At 47.2% G+C, this 24,687-nt stretch overlaps 1 protein-coding gene across 8 annotated transcripts in view; it reads right to left on the bottom strand.

Moving 5' to 3' along the window:
- Positions 1 to 24,687, bottom strand: part of SRGAP2 (SLIT-ROBO Rho GTPase activating protein 2) — a 236,557-nt gene that overhangs the window by 44,750 nt on the left and 167,120 nt on the right. For 6 of the 8 annotated variants that reach the window (XM_044267770.1, XM_044267772.1, XM_044267775.1 and 3 more), the window contains 6 exons: positions 22,869 to 23,093; positions 19,077 to 19,178; positions 17,867 to 18,064; positions 8,873 to 8,957; positions 6,157 to 6,184; positions 4,390 to 4,414 (listed from right to left, as the gene is read on the bottom strand). In XM_044267770.1, coding sequence (XP_044123705.1) covers positions 4,390 to 4,414; positions 6,157 to 6,184; positions 8,873 to 8,957; positions 17,867 to 18,064; positions 19,077 to 19,178; positions 22,869 to 23,093 — 663 coding nt within the window. The remainder of the gene's footprint in view (positions 1 to 4,389; positions 4,415 to 6,156; positions 6,185 to 8,872; positions 8,958 to 17,866; positions 18,065 to 19,076; positions 19,179 to 22,868; positions 23,094 to 24,687) is intronic. The other 2 variants (XM_044267771.1, XM_044267773.1) reach the window with 1 other exon arrangement.

The following is a 24,687-nucleotide window of genomic DNA, read 5'->3' as shown; positions in this document are numbered from 1 at the left end:
TTAGAGGGAGTGGGGAGAGAGAGAGGGAAAGAGAGGGAGAGAGAATATTAAGCATGCTTCACACCAAGCCAGAGTCCAGAGTAAAACACTTAATTGACTGAGCCACCCAGGTGCCCCCCAAGCAAAATAAAATCTTAAAAAAAAATAAAAAATAAAAAGATTAGGACAGAGACTGGTTCTCAAGTGGTATGGGTCCTGTGGCTTCTGCCCCTTTCACAGGTTTGCTTACATCCTCAAGTGTTCAGCTGTGGCCCTGGGGTTTGGCCAAGATCAGGGAAGGAGCTGGATTTCATGAAGAAATAGGCAGCTGAAAGCGTGGCGTGGCCTCTTACTCCCAGGCTTACTGGGATTGCAGGATGCTGCCAAAGGAAGGCGTGAGGATGCCAAGGTAGAGTGGGGCTCAGGAAGGTCTCAAGGGCCCAAATGCTCGTCGGCATGACCCCCAAACCGATCTGCCTCCTCCAGCTTTCCCACCACAGCAGCTGGTATCTGCCCTCTTGTTGCCACCCCTGACTTCCACTAGTCAGTCCAGGGCGATCTGAGAGGAAAAATCTTCATCAGCCCTTCCATACTCTGATGAAGAAACTGGGTTCCACCATTAAAAATCAATCAACCCACTGATCAATCTCCATTTTTTGGAGGTCTTTTTATGTTTACAAACACTGTTATTATATTTTTCTTTTCTTTTTTTTTTTTAAGAGTTTATTTATTTATTTGAGACAGAAAGAGAGCATGAGCTGAGCAGAGAAGCAGAGGGAGAGAAAAAAGCAGACTCCCCACTGAGCAGGGAGCCCAATGTGGGGCTTGATCCAAGGACCGAGCCCAAGGCAGACGCTTAACTGACTGCACCACCCAGGTGTCCCGCTATTGCAGTTTTCACTTCTAAAGAGTAGTCAGAGTGATAATGAGGTTAGTGATATGAGGGTTTGTAGAGGTTTTCTGGCCCCAGATTTGTATTTAGAGACCCAAAGAGAGGTAAGGTTGGGAAGCTCATGGGTTACTGGCTTCAGCAAGTTATGGGACTGCCCAAGGCTGCCTAGACTTGCAGGAAATGGAGCATCGACGGTCAAGGGAAGCACGCAGCACTGCAGAGAGCAAGACACCAAGCCTGCCTGTCTGTGGTTACCAGTGGTACGTCGCAAGTAGCCCAGAGGGTCAATCGATGGCAGATAAGAGTGGGCTAGAGAACGGCCCCACCACACAACATTATTTTTCTAGTCTCCACTGCTCCAGTGGAGCCCAAGACAGAGTCTAATGGGAGCAAAAACTGGACAATGTCATGAAAGCCTCAGACCCTCCTACTGCCTACCTCTCTCCTTGTAATACTTCTGAGCTCTGACTGAATTCATTTCCCCAGGATGTGCCTGTGTGCTCCCATGGGGCCCCAAAGACCCTCCCTTCACCATTGATTCTGCACACCACTGATTCTGACCCTAGCAGCGTCCGTGTGTGCTCTCTTCCAGTGTCTGTCTCTCCCCTTCTTCCTCTCTCCTTCTCTTCTCCAATGTTAGAATCTAATGTTTAATTCTTCAGTTTGCGATATATTTGGTGGTATAATCCTGGGCTGGAAGGGGCCTTTAAGGACAATTGGGCCAAATCTCCACTGGACCAGATTAAGGGCCATTTCAACCAAAGGCAGAGGGAGAAAGGTAGCAGGCATCCCTTGGAAAACAGTAAAGCAGGGGTCCTGTGATTTGTAGGAGAGAACAATCAGGAATGTGGCCAGATGGTGCCTAAATAAGCTATGGTTTGGCATAATTTCTCCTGAGGTTGAGAGTTAGGATTTTTGCCGGGTTCTGATCTCTATTACATTTGTTAGATTTCCATTTTACCAGGGGAGAAAATACAAGTCTATGCGACTGATTAGATGTGGGTGATGGGAAAGAAAGAGGCGTCACAGATAATAGCTAGGGCTTTGGGAATGTAAGGAACAGAGAGCCCCCCCTCCACCATTAGGAGAAACAGAGAAGTTAGGGGATGTGCTAAGGGAGTTAGAATGGGGCGGGGGCAGGTGAGACGGATGCTCTGGGGAGGAGGTGCTATCTGAGCTCCCAAGCTCATGTCCCGCCAATCAGTTCGACATTCGATCCAAAGACTCAGAACAATGGACACTTGAGTTAGGAGAGGAAGGTTCCTCTAAGGGAATGAAGTGAGAAGGGAAAGAATATGGAGAAAAGTCAAAAGGGCATCAAACCTTGGGAGCGAACCTACCCTTAGAGAAATGGAGAAAGATGACAAGGAAGAGATGGAAGTGATGGGAAAGAGAAAATGCTGGGCTGGAGGGTAGCAGGGAAAGCTGGGAAGAGGCAGCCGAGACAGAAAAGGCTGGGGTGGTTTGAACCCAGGCTTTGCTAGGGTCAAAACTGGAACCCATGAGGGACCCTTGAAAGCTACCAGATTCTTTGTCTTGTTTGGCTGACTTGCCATAAAAAACCAAACAATTATTTATTTCCTTATACAAGACTGCTCATCTTCCAGATGACTATGGCCCGCCAAACCGCACATCCATGGCCACAGTGGAGGCTGGGAGGCCCCCGCACCTCGTACCTCTGTTCCAGCCAGATGCAGGACGCCCAGTTTCAGCCCAGGAACTAAAACGAACAAATGCTAAGTTCAGCCCTATCCTTGGTGTCGAAGGGAAAAAAGCCAGCTCCCTCTTTAAAATATCCATCTATTAATTTTATTTTTTGAATATTTATTTATTTGTTTTAGAGAAAGAAAGAAGGCATGCTAGTGTGTGTGTGTGTGCAAGTGAGGGGGAGGGGCAGAGGGAGAGGGAGAGAGGATCTTTAAGCAGACTCCCTGCTGAGCATAGAGCCTGATGCAGGGCTCGATCCCACAGTGCTCAGATCATGACTTGAGCTGAAACCTGTCCACCTATTAGTTTTAAATGCAAAAGATTATCCTTGGAAGGCACTCCATTCTTCTCTAGGGATTTTTTTTTAAAAGATTTTATTTATTTATTTATTTGAGAGAGAGTGTGTGAGCAGGGAAGCGGGAGAAGAGGGAGAAGGAGAGGATCTCAAGCAGACTCCAAGCTGAGCATGGACCCCAACGTGGGGCTCCATCTCGTGACCCTGAGAGCCTGACCCGAGTCGGATACTTAGCCAACTGAGCCACCCTGGCGCCCCCATTCTTCTCTAGTTTTAAATGAAATGATGGGAGAAGGGGCAGAAGAAAGAAACAGAGGAACCAGAGGAAGAAAAGATGCAATGAAATTTGTATAAATTAAAAAATGTATAATTATATCTGATTACATTTATACATAATTATTTTTAATTATAAATTTAAAAATGTATAATTATATCACTACAATGAAATCCAAAGCAGGGACGTGGAAAAAACAGGGACAGCAAAGCTAGGACAAGGGAGAGCTCTGCCATCTGAGTATCTGGCGGGGGTGCCCAGCTGGTGGAGTCGTCACAGGGGCTGAAGACGCTGTCGGGGCTGCTGACACAACAGAAACCATGTGCCCTCTACATTTGATTATCTCCCTGTGGCTACAGCCACTGTGAATTACCCACAACGATTTTTTAAAGCCTGGATCAGTTCTCCCCACCCCCAGCAGACACAAAAGACACTGCGGAGCGCTCTCCCCCTCCTACCTGCTTAACGGCCTGCTACATAGCTGGTGTGAGCTTAGGGGACCCAAAATCATTTCAGTATTTGTGATAAAATATAATTAGGAAGTAAAATTTGCTGTTGCAGAAAATACTGTAATTATTATTTTTTTCTTTTGCAGTCACAAGTACTATTTAGACTGTCCACTGATGTGCACTACCTGGCCCTGCCTTCCAAGATCCTGCCCTGAGATCTGGCTAACCAGCGTCAGGTTTTAGTACGACCCCAAAGATCACGCGCAAAAGCACAGAGCTGAGCATCAGGTGGCCAATCATTCTCGGGCCAGGTTTAGCTTCGCATTTTTAGCATGTCTAAGAGATGTGACCAGGATGACCACAACTCCAATAGAACAAGAAAAAAATCTGCACACCTACAGTCATCTGGTGTAGGTGTCTGATCTAGGAGACCAGCTGTTGGGAGCTACTCACATTTGGAACTTAACTATAAAATGTGAGGCCTTTTCACGGTGTCCTAGAGAAGCGACAGCATGGGCAGGTCTGGCACAGTCTGCTAAGTCAAACCAAACTTCCAGCAACGAGGAGGAGGGGGCACGACTAGAGAGGGAGGAATAAGTCAGGAAGACTCCATCCAGCTGAGCCGGCTACATCAATGAAGTCGCTGTACTGTTAAACGTACTCTGACTGAATGGTATCTTCCAAACGCAGGCGGGAAGTCAGGAAAGGCTGTCCTGCCCACAGCAGGGTTCCATAAACACCTATGGGATGTGATCATCATACCCGATCAGCCTGGCTCTTGCTGGGCCCTTACCTGCTTCCTCACGGTGGAGCTACGCCTGTGGTTGATCCCGCCAAATCAGAGAAGAATGGACCAGCATCAGGGAGAAAAAAGAGAAAACGGGATTAAAAACAATCTGTGTGTTAATTAATGAAGCAAGCAGTATTATTCAGTTCAGTGTCAGAACCAGCTAAGAGACTTACCGAGTTACTTTCCAAATTAAGCCCAATAAGGCTCCTTCAGAACAGAGGTCTCTGTACTTACTACCTGCCACCATTCAAAACCAGACTAGGAAGGAACTAGTTCAAGGTGCAGGAACACGTATCTGCTTTGGACAGTAAGATTCTCTGTTTGCAGGAGACCCAAGGAAACATCAAAGGAAGCTACAGTTTTCTTTCTCTTGGAAATCTTTAGGGAGCAATTTTCCTAGAGTTTCAAGGACAAAGTAGCAGAATGGAAGGAACCTTGGCCATCCTTCGTGTGATTGTCTTGCAAAGCTGCATGGAACTTTAGACACCTCTTCTCCGAGGGACTGGGACTCAGACACAATCTCCCCAAGCAAGGACAGCAGTGCAGCCCCGCCTTTGGTGACGTGAAGGCCCAGAGCCTGGCTGCTGGGCTCCCTCCGCCCCTTCTGCCAGGCCGTTGCTGAGGAACCTCTTTGGAATCCTAGAGCTCCTCAGATCTAGTGGAATGCTCTTTCTTATCTCATAGATGAGGAAACTGGAGTTCGAAGGAGGGAAAAGAGCAGCCCACGGTCACCCACCATAAGGGAATTCAACTCAGCTTTTATTCACTCCCACAGAGCCTTCCCCAGATATGGGGCTTCAGGTGAACTTACATTAAGACTCTGTCACCAAGACGATATTCATTCCATGTGATTCCATTATCCTGGTTCCCTCTAGTCAACAAGACTGGTATATTAATGGGATCTTTACCATAATCCAATGACAAAACAATGAAAGCCAAATGAAGCTATTTCTAAATAATGAGCCTATAATTGTAAATGGCCTCATGATTATTGTGTGTGTGTTGGCAGATATAAGTGGTTGATATAATGGGCTAACCCAGGGTCTCTCAGGAGTCCAGCCCAGCTCTCTCCCCAGTTAAATCAGCACATTTTTAGGCATCTGAGAACTGCTGGCTGCGTGCATGCCTTGCTCTCTGCCAGCTCATGAGTTTTCTCAGAGCAGCTACATGACTGGGAGGGAAAATATTTGGCTGGGGTCAGGGAGGGAGGGGAAGGTGGGGAAAGACTGGGAGGGCTGCAAACTTGTACATCAGGCAAGGATTTCTACCAATGCTGTTTGGCAAGCCAGTGCAAAGTAGTATTTCATTATCCAGCAACAGTGAGGGGCTGTCATCTTTTCCACACAGAAAATCTCGGGTCAAACGCTATCTTCTGATCTTCCTTCTCTGGGTCAGATATATCCCCAAACCACATGCTCAAATCCAGCAGCTAAGGGTAGGTTACCAGGTTCTTCCAGAGTCAAACACTTCTTTGCCTTGCAGACCAGATGGCTTTGGGGAAGCCTCTGAAACTACTTCAGCAAATGATAACTCCCTTCATCCCATTCTGCTCAGCTCTTGCCCCAAGTCACAGCAGACCCCCTTTTCCATCTGAGGCCAGATGGGTTCAGTAAGGCAAAGGAAAGGAAGCAGTCCCCACCCTAGTCCCCTCCTTTGCACAGAAACCCAACGCCTTTGCACTTCAACTCCTCAGCTCCTTCCCACCGTGGGACCACTCTACCCTCATGGGCCTCTCTTCATCCCTCCCAGGGGCTGTCCCAGGCCACCTACCTTGCCAGACTGCAATCTGTCCGCTGACCTGTTGGAAAGACAAAGGCAAAAAGCTCATGTGGAAGCAGAAGGAGAGAGAGACGAAGACTCACTCCCAGGAGTTAACTGAAATGCCCTTCCCTTCTCCCCAGAAAGCCGCTAGCCTCACAGAGTGACTGGCCTTCCAGGCAGAAAAGAAGAGAGACGCCCAGAGCCTCTTCCTGGGCAAATGCTGTTTCTCATGCTTATTCCCAGCGCTGCTGCTATGTCCCTGACGCTTAGGTGTGCCAGCCCCGCTCCCCAAAGGGAAAACGGGGTGGCTGTAGGGGAGCAACAGCAAGGCGGATCGTGTTTTAGAGAACAAATTACTAGAAGCCTTCCCAGGGGTGAAATCAGCTTCTCTTCTGTGTATGTGGATGTGTGTGTGACGAGGGAGGGACGAGTCTGCTTGCTCCAGAGTAATGGACACACACACACACACACACACACACACACACACTACACACATGGTGTGATGGTGGCAAGGGAAGAAGGAAGAAGGAAGAATTGTTTGTGGGGAAGAAGGAGAAGATAAGAACCTTCTAGTTTTCAATCCATATGAAATTCTCTTAGGTTGGCTGGGGTGACAAGGGAGAAATGAGATTTAATTGCTATCAAATTTGTGGTTCTCAATCCAATAGCAGGCCCTAATACTAAGTTTAATGGATCACAGCCATCTTTAAAAAAAGGAAACTCTTAAAGTTTCTAAGAATTCTTATGTTTTAAAAAAAAAAAACACATAGGCATATGCACATGGGCCACGATGTGATCTGTTTGCTTTCAGTTCACCAAGCGTGGTCTGCGTTCGATAAACCAGGGGCAACGCCAGCCGGTGCTGAGCTGGGAGATCAACTCCCACCAGCCTCCTCCACGCTCCTGGAAAAACAACTCCAAGGACCGGCGGGGTGGGGGGTGTAGGAAGGGCTTCTGCTTGCTGTTAAAGGTTTGCTAATTGTCGATTACACTTCGGCGCATCCTGAGCAACATCCTCCCCCTCCCCTAACAGCCTCTCATTACTAACGGCTCCGCTTTCATCTGCAAAAATATTATTCCGAGCCATTATTTTCAACATCTGTCCCATTTCCATTCTGGAATACTCATACACATCAATTATCCCTCTGTGGCAAGAACAAGGGGCTCTCGCGTTACGGTGACAAATACATTCAGAAGGTGGGCCGCGATGACTTACACACAGGAAGGTCTGCGGCTATTTCTTTCCTTACTGCTCGAGCTTGTCATCTTTAGATGAAGGCAATTTGCAGCATTAATGAATGGACGCCAACCTTCGCCACTCCGCAGCAGCAAATCTGGTATATGTTTGTGTGTGCGCAGACCCACTCACACTCACACACACGCACACACACTCCCAAGGTCTTGTTTCCCGTTTCACTTATGAGCTATGCTCAGATTGTTTTAGCCAAAAAAAAAAAAAAAAAAAGTGGTTAGAACTTGCTTCAAATAGTTCTGGGCTTTCTTTTCTCCGATACCCTATGAAGCAATCTGATAACCCAAGAGTGAAGATTTTTCTGTAAGAAAAGCTGGGCTCCCAACACCCAAACCTGTTCAGCCTCAGTCCCTTGGGTGGCAGGGAGGAAAGAGAACAGGAGTGACCTCACAGGCATTCTTCACATAAAAGAAAACGCCTCTACAATCACGGGATCAAAGATATCAGAGATAAAAAGAATTCAGCATCTGGGTGAACCATCCAGCGCGGGAGGAGGACGGGACGGGATGAGTGGGAGGGAGGCTCCAGTGTGACAAATGTGGCTCTCATTCCTGATGCCAATGATCCAGCAAGTACCCCCCATGCTTCTCTTCACTCTGCAGTTTGTCTGAAAAGCACTCAAGGGTTCGTTTTACGCGTGCCTTCTCTGCTGGTCTGCCATACACTGCTGTCGCCTCCTCGCCCCGTCTCGGAGTGGAGAGATGAGCAGGGTGGGGGGGGGGCACTCAGAGGCATCCCCAACCTGGGAACCCCATTAGTCATGGGATGCTGAGAGCTAGGCAGGACCCGGGCAGGGTGCCGAAAACCCCAGGGAAGCTTCTCTCTCAACCTTCGCCTTCTGTTTGACAGCTGAGGAGACAAAGTCCAGAGTGCCAATCCAGTTCCCTGCTCTGCTACTTTCCAGAGTCTGGGTAAAATCATCCTTGATTCCTGGACGAGAGAATCAGTACCACGGCCTCAGTGCGGCCACGGCAGATAGGGCTGCCGCTGAGCCGCAGGACCCTCCCAATCAGAAAGAAAGCACTGCTCTACACAGGCGTCTGGGGGTCAGGCCTGCCTTCGAGAAGCCTCTCTTCTCCTCGGAGCCGCTGCTCTCCAGGCTCACTGGCCCTGCCCGCCGGCTGCTGCCTCGGTCCCGCTACAGAGGAGCTGAGAGTTTCCATAAAGTGTCTGGAGGGTAAGGGACCCATCGGCTCCTGTACCCCAGCTGTGGCAGAGAAGGGGGCCGGGGAGAGCAAGCACGCGCCATTTAAACCAATGGATGGTGCACATCAGCGCTTCATTAAGCATCGGCCTCCTCCCATTACTCAAGCAGTCTCCGGGGCAGCGACTTCCCATCAAACAGGCTAGGAAAAGCAATGCATTCACATAACAAGGTCAGGCCCGAGGGGCTCAGGATGGAGGTTCAGCCAGGTAGCTCGGGGCCTGGCCCTCCCCTCATTGCCAAACCTCCAGCCAAATTCCCACACTCACTTTCTCCCAGGGTTTTCTGGAGAAGGTCGTGCTTGGCTTGTAGCTTGGTGATGAGGTTCCTGCCCTCCAGGTACTCCTTCATTTTCTGTAAGGGAGGAAGAAAAGGAGCGGTCAGACTCCTGAAGAAGCAGCAACAGGAGGAAAAAAAAATCACGATGCTCAGCTATACAATTTCCTTTTTACAAGAGAGCATTTCGCTTCTGACCCGATTTCTACTAGGTGCCTTTTTTATCTCTTTGTTTCTACTCAGGCCCTTAGCATCTGGACGGCTGCTGATTTCCAGGATGCCTGAGTCGCCTGCTTTGTGTTCTCTGGGGAGCGAGCTCCATGCTGGCCAGTCCCAAACCATCTCTTAGAGCCCCTCAACCATCCCTTCTGGTTCCCCCGAAGAACAAGGGGCCAGGTGTGGAGTGTAGGGACTTACTGAGCCCAGATCCTCTTGGTGTGAGGACACACCTGCCACTTGTCACCTCTGATGATATCCTGCCACACCCTGGCCCCTCCCTGGGGTGCATTCCAGCACATCACGACTAATGCCAACGGCTGCGACCCAGCTCACACAGCATCTCTGTCTGAGCCCTCTCTTACTCGGCTCCCTCCTCTCTTCTGCACGGAGTCTTGGCAGAGAGCTTGGGATTTCTGAGCATTTGGAGAGAGGGGTTACGGTCCCCGCCCTGCATATACAGGTAAAGGCAGTTCTCAACACAAGACAAGGTGATGGAAAAACACTCCCAGCTGTTCCACCCGTCAAAACACCATCGCTGTGCAGCATTTTCTGATCTGACCTCTCTCAGCCCTTATCTGCCCCGGGAGGGACTCGATTTCCCTGGACAATTCATCAAATCTTCAAAATAACCCTACGAACTCGGATTAGCACATCCCCATTTTACGGATGAGGGCACCAAGATTTGGAGAGATTAAACAGGTTGCTCGAGGTCGAACAGTGAGTGAGCGGCAGAGTCAGTTTCCAGACACAGGTCGTTTGACAATTCGGGGCGTGCGCTCAACCGACAAGACAGCACACTCCGTCCGTCAGGGTGCCCGGCAGAAGGAGGAGCAGAACAAAACTTCAGAGTATTAATTCTTTATATACGCGGAGCAGTTCAGGAGTTTTCAGAGCCCCTTAGCACATATTGTCCCACGTGACTCTGCAGAGCACATTAGGGAAGACAACATCGCTGGCTGCTTGCTACAGATGCTACAGATGAGAAGATGACCTTGGAAGACAGTGGCTCAACTGCAGGTCGCTGCCAGCTAGGAAATGGGAGTGCCAGGCCATTTTGAGCCTAGACTCGGTGTCTGTCTACACTACCCTGCAGCCGTTCACAGGGACCATCGTTCACCCTGGTTGTCTCCTTATAAAATGGCTCACGTCTGCTGGGCTGGGGGTCATCTGCCCACGTCTAAACTCAGAGGCAAATTGGCAGTGTTGCCCTGGGTATGATCTGTGACTCATTGGGACACACGACATAGTGGAGGAGGGAAAGTGGATAAAACATTTCAAATTGTAATACTTCTGTCCTTCTTTCGATGTATTAAGCAACAAGGATAATTATACATCAAGCGTCTGATTTTATGGCTATTACCACATAGGATGAAGGCAGGAAAGAAAGGTGAAAAAATATGAGTTACTTTTACTCTGTACCTTTCTGTACAGTGTAAAATTTTAACCAAGAGTGTGTATTTCTTCTCTCTCTTTCTCATGCAAAAACAAAGAAAAAGCCTGTTTTCTCGGGGATGCACATCCTAGCTTTCCCATGCTCCCCGGGTGGCCCTGCATGTACCTCTGCAAACTGCACACGGCCCGGGCACAGAGGGCTTCCAAGTCATGTGTCTTCCTCTCCAGACTGCCTTTTCCCTAAGGTCAGAGTCCTTATTCTTTGCATCCCTGATGCTTAGTACCATGCCCAGCTGACAGGAGACATTCAATAAATGCTTGAAGAATGAGGAAAGACACGAACAGTCTCATTCTCCTCTGAGAGAACCTTCCTCAGTGGTCACAATCCAAGCCCTCAAGTGTAGCCCGACTCTCTCAATTAAGTCTAAAGCAAACAAAAACAAACCCTATACCAAATCATTTCTGTTGCTTTACTTCTGACCTGTTCCCTCTGCTCCTTTGTGTCTGTGCACGAGAACATCTGTGTGACAACAAGACTCCCTTGTCACCTTCCCCTTTCCATCTGCTCCAGCTGCCCGCTCACCTGCTGTCGGTCTTTCCTGGGTGACAGCCTAATCCCCACCCAGTGCCTCACTGTGGGGCTGGGAACAGCACGGCAGGACCCAGAGGTGGAAAACATTCAGGAAACATCTATTGCTAACATCTCAACCCTCAAAGGCCCCTCTTCAGAAGGTTACCCCAGGAGACTCTAAAGGTTTCCTAATGAGGAAAAAAAAACTCACCAAGAAAACTGTAACCCTTAAGACAAGACCAGACTGCTCAGAAACAGCCAATATTCTCAAAGGAGATGGATGCAAATTCCTTCCTCTCACTCATGTTTCTACTTGTGATTCCAGAAATGAATTTTTCATTCACGTCACTGTTTGAGAATTAACTCTGGCTGTCACTTGGTGAACCATTAAAATAAATAATAATCTGATAAAGATGTATGATGGGTCACCTTTCCAGGTCCCCTGAAATCCTGAAGGATCAAAAACTATGCTGAGGTTGACCTGCATCCCTAAGAGCAGAAGTAATGGTTGGAAGTTTTCCATCTAGGTAAGCAGGCGGTGGGAGGGAAAAGCCGTCCCGGAGTTCACAGGCATATTGTCACCTCTCTCTCCCTCCTGTTAGTCAGCCCTGGTCTGTATGAAACAGAAGCTGGGAGAAACGACCTGGCCTTTACTGGCAGAAAACCTCAGTTGCTGACTAGATAGAAAGGAGCCAAGGCAGCTGAAGGCAAGGAAGGCATAAGCGGCTTTCTGATGACTTCTGGAGACCAGCAGGCTATGAAAAGAACTGCTGGGGCACCTGGGTGGCTCAGTTGGTTAACCAACTGCCTTCGGCTCAGGTCATGGTCCTGGAGTCCCAGCACTGAGTGCCACATCAGGCTCCCCACCCAGCGGGGAGTCTGCTTCTCCCTCTGACCACCCCCCTCAGGTTCTCTCTCTTATTCTCTTTCAAATAAATAAATAAAATCTTAAAAAAAAAAAAAAAAGAAAGAAAGGAAGGAAGGAAGGAAGGAAGGAAAGAACTGTTTATGTGTTATCTCCAAATCCCTTCCTTGGTCAGTAAGGGTCTCTTTCCTCATTTAAAGCATGTTCTGATACAGGTAATTATTTTTTTTCTCTCCTTTCCCTGCACCTGCTCTCCTCCCGAACATCCACAAGTAAAGTCACTAACCTTGAGTTGTTATCAAGGGAGAAGAGAAAGGGCAGGGTTCTATTCTAGATCACCAAAATAAAACCAAGTTCCTAATTCACAGTCTGACTGGAGCCATTCCCTAACCTCCACATTTTACACTCAATATTTTGAAAACTGAGAATTTCTTCAAAAAGTAGGAAGGGAGGGGAGCCACCCAGGTGCCCCTAAATAAATAAAATCTTAAAAAAAAAAATTAAAAAGTAGGAAGGGAGGCAAAGAGTCTACTGAGTGGTTTGGTTCTGTTTGCCACTAGAAGCCTTCAATTCAGTTTTATGATCTCATTAATTTACTTCTTAACAATTCCTAACTGATTATTAACTGCTGGCGATGAATTTTATTTATTGAAAAATTTTAATGGAACAGTTTTTCTCTCAAGGCCCTTCCTCCCTGACAGACACTTTGTTGCAGCAAGATGAAAGAGCCTTAGTTGAGAAACTGTAGTCCTACCGCTTACCTTGGGCGAGTCACTTACCCCCCATCTGAAGAACCGGGATAATGGTACCTGTCCCCCAAGGCTGTTAGCAGACAGCACAGGATGACAAGCGTGGCCATGATTATAGCTCACAACCCAATCATCCGGCAGTCAGGAGTATCCCTTCCTTGTATCTGAATCACCCGCTCAGATAGCCTAAAAACACAACTTCCCCAAACCTCTTTGCTTTGTGCTAATATATAGCAGGTTTCTGATCTTCAGAACAAAAAAGTAAGTGGCACCAAGAATGTTTTTCCAATTAACTTAAAATACCTTTTCCCTTTAGTATGATGGAAGTATAAATCTCATAGACCCTGTCAATGCCTTGGATTTTTTTAAAAAATAAAAAAAATATTATTTATTTATTTATTTATTTGAGAGAGAGAGAGAGAGAGAGAGAGAGAGGGCGCACATGAGCAGGGAAGAGAGGGAGAGGCAGACCCCCTGTCGAGCAAGGAGCCGATGTAGGACTCGATCCCAGGACCCCGAGATCCTGACCTGAGCCGAAGACAGATGCTTACCGACTGAGCCACCCAGGTGGCCCTCCGCCTTGCATTTAATCTGTGTGAACTGAAGGCCATAAGCACCCACTGCTACAGAGGGGTGCGGTGGGTGGGAGGAGGGAGCCGTGTTGAGCCGGCCCCCTGCACAGAGACACATGAATGTCATTATGGGGTGGCTGCATTCCCGCCATCCAGGCACCTGACGTTTCTCTCCTCTTCGTCAGTTTGTAAAGCCGGAAACGGCTGTCAGACAGAATACGTAACAGAGGAGACCTGTAAAACGGCAGGCATCTCCCTCTTTAACTGACACCGTAGGGGCTCAGTAGGGACCTACTTAGCACACATTTCCTGAGTGCCTTTAGGAGAGGACCAAGATAAAAAAAGAAGATCTTGGACCACACCAGATCTAGGTCTAGAGCACTGCCCCAATGGCCAAGATATCTTCTCTCCTGTGTTCTTACCAATTTTGCACCCAAGAATTCAGGCAGTTTATCTTTATCAGCCATGACCTTTAACTCCTTCTTCACTCTTACCCCATATAAGAACCCCGTAACAACCCCCATACAGGGAAATACTTAGGAGAAATGCCAGCCTTATAAGGCTTTGACAGTCCTGGGCTAAACAGGGAGTGTTACTTCCCATGAGCTGGGAACTGGTTAAATAAAAATGATGGTGAACCCATTCATACAGTGGAATTCTGTGCAGCGATCTAAAAAGGAGGCAGAGCTCTTTGGACTAATATGAAAAAAATTAAGTGAAAAAAGCAAAGTGAAGAACAGCATGAATTGGGCTACTTCTATTTATACTTCTCTTTATTTGATTTCATTGTATTTCTAATGTAATTCTATTGCATTAAAGGATAAGTCAATGGTTGTCTACACAGAGACTATCTCTGGAAGAACACAGAAGAAACCAGTTTCAATCCCTGGAAGATGGGGGAGGAAGTGAGGGCCAGCGAAGGGGAGGAAGCATGACTTGTTGTGTATACTGTTTTGAACTCTTTGCATCTCCCCAAATATATATATTTTATATATTTTTTATTTATATATATTTTATATATTCATATAGATAAACATATATTTTATATTTATATATAAATACATGTATTTATATATAAATATATATTTTATATTTTATTTATATATATTCTATATATATTTTTAATTTCCTTATTTTTAACAATCACAGTAAAAAAAAAGCAATGAGATAAAAAGTAGACACTGCTGGGCTGTGTGTTACAAAAGATGAGAGAGGCAAAGCCCAGAAGATCAGGAAACATCACCTCACTTAAGGCAAGAGAGAGGAGAAAGCTGGGCTGTTTCTGAGCCTTTCTTTCACCTCAGCTTCTTCAGCAGAGAGGACAGGAAGAAGCCAATGGCCTGAGACCAGCTGACCAGAGTTTTAGTTTTATTTATTTACCTATTTAGAGAACATGTGCGTGTGTGGTGGGGGAGGTGTGTGGGGGGGGAGCCAGTGGTGCGAGGGAAAGAATCCTAGAGGCTTCACACTCAGCGTGGAGCCTGTCAAGGGGCTTAATCCTGTGACCCTGAGATCAGGACCTGAGCTGAAATCAAGAGTTGGACACTTAACCAACGTAAGCCACCCAGGCACCTGGCCAAGTTCTAGCTTCAGCTCTTGCTGAGTCCCTTGGAACAGCTACCCAACTTCTCCGGATTGAGGAGTTTTGGTTTGCTTTTGTTTTGTTTTTTTCATCTTTCAAATGAGAATGTGGTTAGATGATTTCTAAAAATCACTATATGCTTTTAAATTCCATGTTTACTTTCTTGAGACTCCTGCAAATGACCGACCTTTATAGAACATGCTTAAATTTCCAATCGATGTCCTCTGGGCAGATCAATTTGATGACAGCAGAGAATGGCTAGACAGCTTTCTAGCAGCCCTGTGGGGCTACACACTACCTACAAGTCAAAGCCATGGTAGGGGACTTCTTCCCAACTTTCCAAGGGAGGGGAGCTTCTAGGATGCAAGGGAGGGGAGCTTCTAGGATGCTCTACTCTGATGTTTCTGAAGGACACAGAAAAAACCAAGGGCGACGTCTATGGAGGCAGCAGACGAGGAAAAGCACATCTACAGTTCTGCAAGCTTCGTACAGTGTGGCAAACACAGGTAGTCATGCTAATATGCACACCCCCCCTTATTTAAATGTCCATTTTGCTACCCCCCAAAAAGCCCTTTTATCATGAAATGAATTATTTGGTGCATTCCCAGCACTAGTCACAAAAATGATGAACTCTCTTATACATCGATTATTACAGAAGCCCAGACAAAAAAAGTGCTCCTGTTAGCCATGGAAATTTGGACATAATTTTGCTAAGTAGGCCCTCCGGCCACAAAAGACAGGAAGTGGACTAGGAGCGAAAGGGTGGGCAGGATTTGAGGTCATCGGTTTGGATATGGTCATCCGCTCTTACTAAGGGTCAACTTTGAACGCATGTCATTGCTTTGCTGAAAGCCAGAAAGTAATTCTGACACTCTTAAATACAGATTTTTATGTCAAAATTTCTTATTTAATAAGAAAAATGGAAATCTGCTGCACTGTAATGAGATTGGGTCATTAAGTAGTGTTATATCTAAGCAGTGCAGACAGACCAGCCAAACAATCCTATTATTAAAAGCCTTTAGAGTGTTCAACAACCTCCTGAGATAAGAAAGCTTGGGGTGGTGAGACAGCCCTCATGATAGACAAGAAGTTCTCGTTCTGTCTAGCCCGGGCTTTGCATGCCTTTATGCTTTGTACAGACTGCTCTTTTCTCAAGGAATGCCATTCTCTGCTTGATTCACTGCCTGGTTCACTCATCTTTCAAGGTCAAGCACAAAAGTCACTTTGTATGAGATGTTTCGCCAACTCCACCCATCCTGGCCACCATTCATGTGCATGTGCACGTAGCTGAAAATTTTCATACTTATTTTTTTGATTGCAAAAATCAACTTATTGTAACTGTTTTGAAACATACAAAGTGAAAATGGAGGTTCTCCCTTCGGATGCCTAATCCCATCATTCCCCTCTGCACTCTGCACTCCCAGCATTCCGGGCTTTGGCACCATGTTTAGCACAAAGAAGATCCTTGATAAGTTATTGATGAGTAATTCAATAATGATTAATGAATAAGTTAATAATGACTGTAGTGACAATAAATTTTCAGCACTTAATGAGCACTCTGTACAGACCAGGCAGTGTGCTAAATATTTTACAAAAAGGATGAATGGGACAAAATATCATTCTGTTATTTCTCTTTGTAGATTTTAGTATTTCACTCCTAAACCATTTAAGAATGTTATGATGAAATGAACTGGGAAAATACTAATTATTTGTTAAATGAAAGCAGATTATAAAATAGCATGCATAGCCAACATCCCACTTTTTGTAACACATTCCAAATTCACGGACATGTTTGTCTGCGCAAAGAAAAAAATTAGGAAGGGAATATGTCCTAATACTGTTATCTCAAGGTAGTGTGATTATGGATGATTCTTACTTTCTTCCTTTTTGTTTCTAAACTAATATCATATGGATGTTTTACTTCATATAACAAGGAAAAAGTCATTTTAAAAGAATAATACTGTTAAATCACTCCTTCTCAACAGTCTCCTCCAAGATTTAAGAAAAAAAATCTGAAGAATTCTTAGTTTTAAATAAAAAAAACAGATTTATTTTTTTAGAAAACATACCAAATCACTAGTTCTTAATGGAGAAAGGGCAATGTTCAAAGAAGAATTAAATAAATTGTTCCAGTTGGGAAGAAAAATTCAATTTACTGCATGCAGATTGTGTTTCTTGACTAAAAAACAAGTTAATCCCTCTCATTCAGAATCAGTTTGCACATTCACCAACTACATTTCATCTCACATCTGCAAATTTAATTTCTTCTTTCTTGGTTGTTAGAAGATGAGAAAATAAATTTTAGTCCAGGCAATGAATCCTACTTGGCAAGCTCAAAATAACTTAATTATTAAAAAAGCAGCACCAAAGACCAGCCAGCAACCTTCCAAAGGACTGTTACCACAACCTGAAAATAATCGGGTCTGTTTGTCTAACAGAAGAGTAGGATATACACAGATAAGAAGATACAGTGTTTTGGAATCCTCTGGAAACCAATGACATTGCACATGACCTGTCCTTTTGAATTTTAGTCATTTTTATGAAAGATAATTTTCCATCAGCAAAAATTATAAAATAATGTCATCGCATCACCTAGAAGAGATTATCAACTTTAGAAATAAGATACGTGTTAGCCAGAATACATTGGATATAGTTCCCAAGAACTAAGAAATAAAGATCTCCTTTCATGATTCCCTGTGGCCGAGAAGGAAATTTTCCAACAGGAGCCTACTAGCTGCTTAATAAAAATTCTTTAAAAAAGAAAAGAAAAGAAAAGTCTTCCGGGGCAAGGAAAAAAAGGAAAAGAAATCTTCCTGGCAGTGTACTTGGGAGCACCTTTCTCTTGGGGGATCCCTGTTTGACACCTTCAACTTAGAGATATCTGTGTCTTAATTGAAGCTGAGGAATGGTCTCTGAATATGCCCAGATCCAAACTAAAGTATTCAAAGTCTGCCCTTCCAAGACTCGACCAGGACTCCGAGTTCCAAGTCTCCCTGTGGGCTGCAGGTGCTCCTCGAGAGCCATCAAGCCCCCTCACCGTGAAATAGAATTGCTCGGTCTCTTGCTGGTTGGCTCTCCTCTTAGCGATGCTGGGCTTGCTCATGAAGGTTTCTGAGACCGTGGACTTGACAGATTCCATAGAGTTGCTGTATTGGAAGCAGTCAGACACGTCAAAATCCTCAACAGTCACAATGTCCTGGATGGTCTGGAGAGTGGCTTCCATCGTCTTCTTTACCTGCCACAACAAGGGCCAATGTAACGTGTGAGGGGCAGGTAAGAGAGAAGTTGGGAGGAGTGGGAGAGAAGGCTGGAGGGGACTGGGGGGCTGCTGTCAGAAGGTCAGCTCTGCTTCCCATCGGAAGGTGCTGAGAGAGTGACCACCATCACACGGACTCTGCTCTACAGTGCTCCTCTTTTTACAAAAGACCTAAAACCCTCCCCCTCCTCAGGCTCTGTATATGACCTAGCTCTTTTATTTAATGTTGACTTTTTAAGTTTAATATTAGCTCTGGGCTACAATGGAACTGCTAACGGGGAGAATAAAACAAATCCAAACCAACCTCATGATGTAAAGAGCTGGTTAAAATGTGAGATTGGCCTGGTCCCACCACGCCCCATGCTGTTTCATGACCTTCAGCAAATCAGTGGATTGGCTGCCCCATTGGCCAATGAAGTGACCCCCCACCCCCGGTCCTTCCTGATCCTCCTGGGAAGAGTAAGACTGAGATGCCAGGTAAGAAGTCTCCTGAGCACAAAAGAAAGAAGCTGGACAATTAATCATGCTGCCCTTTTGAACTAGCTGTTGAAAGCAAGGACGCTGGGCACAGAAGAAAGTCCCCCTTTTCGAGGAGGATGGAGATGTTTTAAGTGTCAAAGTCAAAGGCCTCTGTTTGTTTGAAAATGCTGGAAAAAGCCAGGCATGAGGGGGTGGTTTCAGAGACACAATATTGTTCACACAGCTGCCAAGTGCCATTTTGATTAAATGTGTAGAGGGGGGAGAAAAAAAGCATTTCGCAAAAGCTCAAAATAGAGCTCAACCTTTGGCAATGCAAGAGCAACTTCCTGGAGTTCAAGGGCAGGATGTAGCAGAGGGGGAAAATCCAAGGCTATGCTTGGCTAGGAAATGTTTGCGGCAGCCCGGACATTCTCTGCATGCTCCTTCCACCTGCTCCCAGATGGGCAACAAGAAAGAGGTTCAACAGGGAAACTCGGAGGCTGGCTCCGAGTCTCCTAAGCAGGAAACTCACCTCTTCGTTCTCAATCTTCAGAGTGGACAGGCGGGACTGCAGTTGCTGGCATCTCTGAACCAGCTCACTCTGGACAGGCTGCTGGGCACAGAGCTGGGAAGCCTGCCAAAAGAAAGCAACACCAGGTCAGGAAGAGGACACAGTTCTTCTGGAGGTTCCAGAGTCCCATTACTACTAATAAAAGCACTCATGTTCAAGCTGGAAGCCTCACAGTTTCTCTGTGAAAACAAAAACCCCAAGGCAGCATGTGTGAACCTCTGCCAGGACCAAACAGCACAAGGAGGGAATGAGAAGTGGGACCTGTTTGGAAAGACCAGGTCCCTCCATAGGGGGCCCATCCCCAGGCTAGTGCCTGGTGGGCTCTGCGGCTCCGCAAAAGCCAGCGCTGGACCAGCACAGGGTGCTCCAGCGCCATAGACACAATGCTTTGGCAGGGAGGGTTTCCTGCCAGGAGTCCGAGTGGCCACCTCTCCGGCCCCTCCTTCATTCCCCTTCATGTACGAGAGTGAAAGCAGCAGAGAAGTGGGTCAGGAGGCTAGCTTGCCGCTGCTGGCAGCCAGCATGTGTTTATAAATCTGGGCCATGCATGAGAGCTCTGACTCAACGAGAGAAAGTGTAAAGCCAGGAGCAAGTCCACAGGCTATGCTCGAGGGCCCCAGAGGGCAGAGAATCCGGTAGAACTTGGCACTTTCCAAGAGCCAACCTTCTGCCCCAGGTTCGTACCAGATCTGTGTAGGAGAGGAGACTGCCCTTCCCCTAAGGACTGCAGTCCACGAGCTTTTCCTTCTCTGACAAGATGGCCGAGCCACCATCTCCCGATGGGGGCATGGCTGTGGCATGGGCATGAGATCACCCACAGTCTCCAGGATGACAGATGAGGAACAGAAGGCTGGCAGATTAGGAGGCAGGACCCACATGGAGGCAGCTCCTGTTACCTTGCCATCACGTGTCCCTTCGCCTCTCGTCTGCAGAGAGACATCTGGATAGAACTGGTCTCCCTCTTCCTCAGCAATGAGTGGGCACATTCACATGCCCACAGACCATTCTCTTGCTGGGAAGACAAAACCTCTCTTCAAATGGAGGGGGCTGGGACTTGACCTTTTCCTCCATTGGCTTTTAAGCTCCCAAAGGACTTGACCTCCTCCCCCAGCTGAGGGGCTGGCCTGAGCCAGCTCTCAGATCTGAAGAGAGCTGACTTCACTCTGGCTCTTGGATAAGCAGACACAATGGAGAGAGCTCAGTGGCCAGGATGGGTTAGAGCCAAGAGTGAAACTCTCTGGCTGCCTGATGTCACTGGTCAGGCATCCAGAGCCCCACAAGCCTCTGGGGGCACCAAGGGTAGAGCCAAGCCCCTCCTCCTAGTACATCTGAGAGTGCTTGGCATCCACTCATGTGACGAGCGCCCCCAAACACCCGTCAGTGTGGGGCCTTGGCCAATTTCAGGGCTTCCGGTCAAAATGCCACCCGAACCTTGGCCCTAATTCAAGGACTTCCAGGCAATTGCTTCTTGTTGCCTCCATAGTCTATAGACAGCCCACACCGGTGGGGACAGACAGGCTGTGGGGACCAAGAGAAACTTGCCTTCTCATCTCTTTTTCTTTTCTATTCCTAGGAAGGCAGGGCTGGAACGCAGAACCTTTGCAAGATCTACGTCTGACCCTAGCCCCTGCCTGGCTCTGTGGCTGGTCAGCTGTATCACAGGGAGGGAGGGCCGAGGCCAGAGAGTGAACTACTGATTTTTAAGCAACCTAGACCTAGCAGGGAGGACCCACGTACGCAAAACGGACCTCCATGCCTATGCCTTTAAGAAGCAGCAGGGCTGCTGATGCATGCCTTGGCCGAGGTCCTCTACCGGGGTGCACGGTAATGTGTTCCAGCTGTGCTCCGCGGTAGGAAACCGAGGCACTGACAAGGCTACGAGGGGGCCCGAGCACCCAGCATTCTCATTCTCCCTTTATGGAGACAAGCTGTTTGGCTCCGAAGGCGACTCAGTCAACACCAGAAAAATGTATCACTCTGGTCCCAGAGTTCCACTGATTTTTGGGAAGGAATGTCAGTGGCAGCCGGAGGAGGGGACTGGAAGACAAGCTGGACCAGAAGCCAGGGCAGGTGAGGAATGGGGCTTCCTGGGGCTCGGTGGCACACTGCCCCCCCCACCTCTGACTGCACACTCTGCCATTTCACTTCCCCATCTGTTCAGACACTGACATTTCCTAAGTCACAGAAATGGAAACAAACTGTGCATGGTTTGGTTTTCCCTGAGGAGGCGAAAGAATCATCTCTACATTTTTGTCTTTAGGATAGAAATGTCCCATACTCCACTGTGGACTATCGATGACAGCGAATCCTCTAGTAACACTGCCAACAGTTGTCATTCTGGGACAGGGTTTTCTAAAAAGCATCTGGATACTAATCCTGTTGGATATACTATTCTCTTGTTGAGAGGAAATGGTTGTTTCTCAGTCACCACACATCCCTTCCTCCTTCTTCTGGCAACTCTGGCCTGACTAGCTTCTGGGGGAACCTCCCACCCCACAACTCAGGTCAGGCATTTCGGAAGAGGCTCTCCCCGACTCCGGGGTGGAGCACGTGACTTAGGCATTAGCCAATCAGCCAACTGCAGACACTCAGCCGCGATCAGTGGCTCAGGGATAAACACATCAGCCAACCAGAACGAAGAAGACACAGTGAGACTTTTGTGGGGGTTTCTAGGAGGGAAGCAGATACTCCTTCTACTGGGTTTGGATGTACAAGAAGATTCAGCTGGATATATAGTCATTTTGGCCTTACGGGAGGAGAGCCTAACTGAGAATAGAGCCAAGATACAAGATGTGACGCCGAGAGAAAAAAAAAAAAAAAAAAATTGGAGTCTTGATAACTTCCGACTCCTAAATCCAACATGCCTGAAGATCTTTCTATTATGTAAGGCTGTATACACATCCTCCTTCCGGTTTAGCCCGGAAGGTAAAGGGTAGCTTCTCTAGACAGGAGTAGGGTTCACTCCGATATGCATGCAAAACCACCCCAAGTGGAACTAAAAGATTCAGAGTAATTAAAACCAAAGAGCTTCTTGTTCCTCTCACTTGGTTTACGCCGTTCTTGTTTCAGTCTTGGAGGGGGAAAGTTCAAAACAGGGCCCCCATGTTCCTGTTCTCCAGCCTGGGCAGACAGCATCAGGCCTCTGGGATGACATCTTAGCTCCTTCTTGTCCGTCTTACCCGTTCTTTTTTGTCCAATACCCAAGCAAAGCTATACCTTTTATTGCAGTCTTCGAATATCAAGAGAATGAGATCCTTTAGATCTCTGCCAAGTGATGAAGGATGACATTACTAGTGCTGCACTTAGCCCTCCGTCCCTGTCAAAAGCTGCGAGTATCTTCCCCATGTCAGCTCTTCCTCCAGACTCACCATTTGGAGGCCTTCTCCAAATCTTTCCCTCTTCCCATACTGAACTGTTGGTTTTTATACACCTGCTGTCTTTCACCTCTTCTGATCCTGCTGGACCCCCTGGGTGCCCCTCCCTATGCATATTTCCAACTCTCTCTCCACACACTAGACTGGAATCTCCCTGAGGGCCCTAATCCCCCACGTCCACAGTCAAGTCCAGCAGGTGCTCCGTGGCTACCTGCTGCTCCGTGGCTATTTGCCGAATGAGTGGAATGCTCCTCACCCACCTGACAGGAAGCCAGCCCAGGCCTTGCTCTCCCCAGAATAATGTGGCCTCAGCGTATGAATCCAGGCACAAGTGAGCTCAAGACCCTTAGGGAGTGTGGTGATGGGAAGAAGACCTCACCATGTCCCCCATGTGGGGCTGGAACTCAAACTTCATAGGTGGGCAGAAGACATTGTTGTACATCTCCATGAGGCGCTGCTTGTCACTGGTGGCATCCAGGTTCTCTACGGCATTCTCGATGGCATCCAGACCCTCGTGCTTTGACTGCTCCAGATTCAGCTCAGCGGAGAGGAAGGTGCGTAGCGCCCGGTTCAGGCTGGCATGGTAGCCTAAGTCACAACACTGCTGTGGGACGGAGAAGGCACATGAGCAAACCATAGACAGTCCCAAGGCTTGGCAGCAAGGGAGGTGGCCCCCGGGCATCTCTGACCATATCAGAGCAACTGGCTGTGCAGCCAGAAGGCTGACATCCTGACTTCCAAGATCCAGGTGAGATTTCGGGTTTCTACTCCCAATTCAGTGGAAGACACACCTCGGGGGACTACAGGCTGACTGGGAAGGTGAGCACTCAACAGGACAGAAGGAAACTATTTCATCACACGCTGCACAGTGCTATCCAATGAGGGTTATCCAATAATAACCCTCAGAAGAGCTGAGGGTTGAAGGGAATCCTCTTCCACCTTAGGGTTTCTCTGGGGATACCATTATAACAAAATTCAACAATGAAAATACAGCCTGCCACTCCCCGAGGGTCACTGTGGTCAAGTCACGACCTATGAACCAAACCAGGCCACCTCAGCATTTAAGGTTCACAACTCGCAAGTGTCCCAAGAGCAGTTCACTTACACCAACACTGAACCCCAGTGGGAGAAGAGGAGAATGGGGAGCAGACCCTGTCGTCTGTCATCATCCCTACCTGCTCCCACCGTTCTAGGACAGGCCTTAGCAGCAGACTCGGATTTAGCATTTAAAAGATGGAAAATTTCTTTAAGTGTCAGTCTTAACTGGGAAAATTCAGATCATGTAAAGGATTCTGATTTTCTAAAGCAAAATGAAAAAAAAAAAAAAGGTATGAGAAAGGCAATAGTATTAAAAAAAAAAAAAAAAAAAGGGCACTGACAGGAAGTCAAGCAACCTTGGGAAAGCCAGTCCCCAACCCTGAACCTGTACCCTCAGCTGCAAAATGAACAGATTTGGCCAGGTTGGTGGTTTTCAGGCTGCAGATGAGAGCGCTGAGGTTTTTTGTTTTTTGTTTTTTAAAGATTGCATTTTTTTAAAAGATTTTATTTATTCATTTGACAGATAGAGATCATAACTAGGCAGAGAAGCAGGCAGAGAGAGAGGAGGAAGCAGGCTCCCCGGTGAGCAGAGAGCCCGACATGGGGCTCGATCCCAAGAACCCGGGATCATGACCGGAGCCAAACGCAGAGGCCTTAACCCACTGAGCCACCCAGGTGCCCCGAGAGTTCTGAGGTTCTATGCCAGTACTTAGGCTGCCCTCGAGAAGGGGGTAAAAGGGCAGCAACCAGTAGGACTTGGAGCCTCCTATCTGGTTCAACCAAACCAGCTCTGCTTTTTTATCTACATAATAGATTGGGATCCTTTTTAATTTCAGACTTTATTTACTTATTTTTGAGGGAGAAAGAAAGAAAGAGAGTATGAGTTGGGGGAGGGGTAGTGGGAGAAGCAGGCTCCTCACTGAGCAGAGAGCCCGATGCAGGACTCAATCTCAGGACTCCAGGATCATGACCTGAGCCAAAGGCAGATGTTTAACTGACTGAGCCACCCAGGCGCCCAGTAGACTGGGGCTCTATGTAAGGTCTAATTTGAAGAAAGAATTCTGCTCGAGAAGAAGTCTGAAAATACTTGTACTAATTATAATCTCTACGGCCCTTCCTCAGCAGTGGCGTTTGACAATATTCCCCAACCCTCCCAAAGG

The sequence above is a fragment of the Neovison vison genome, chromosome 10, assembly GCF_020171115.1.
Source record: "Neovison vison isolate M4711 chromosome 10, ASM_NN_V1, whole genome shotgun sequence".
Taxonomy (NCBI): domain Eukaryota; kingdom Metazoa; phylum Chordata; class Mammalia; order Carnivora; family Mustelidae; genus Neogale; species Neogale vison.
The sequence above is the reverse complement of the archived record's forward strand: the minus strand, read 5'-3'. Positions and strand labels throughout refer to the sequence as shown.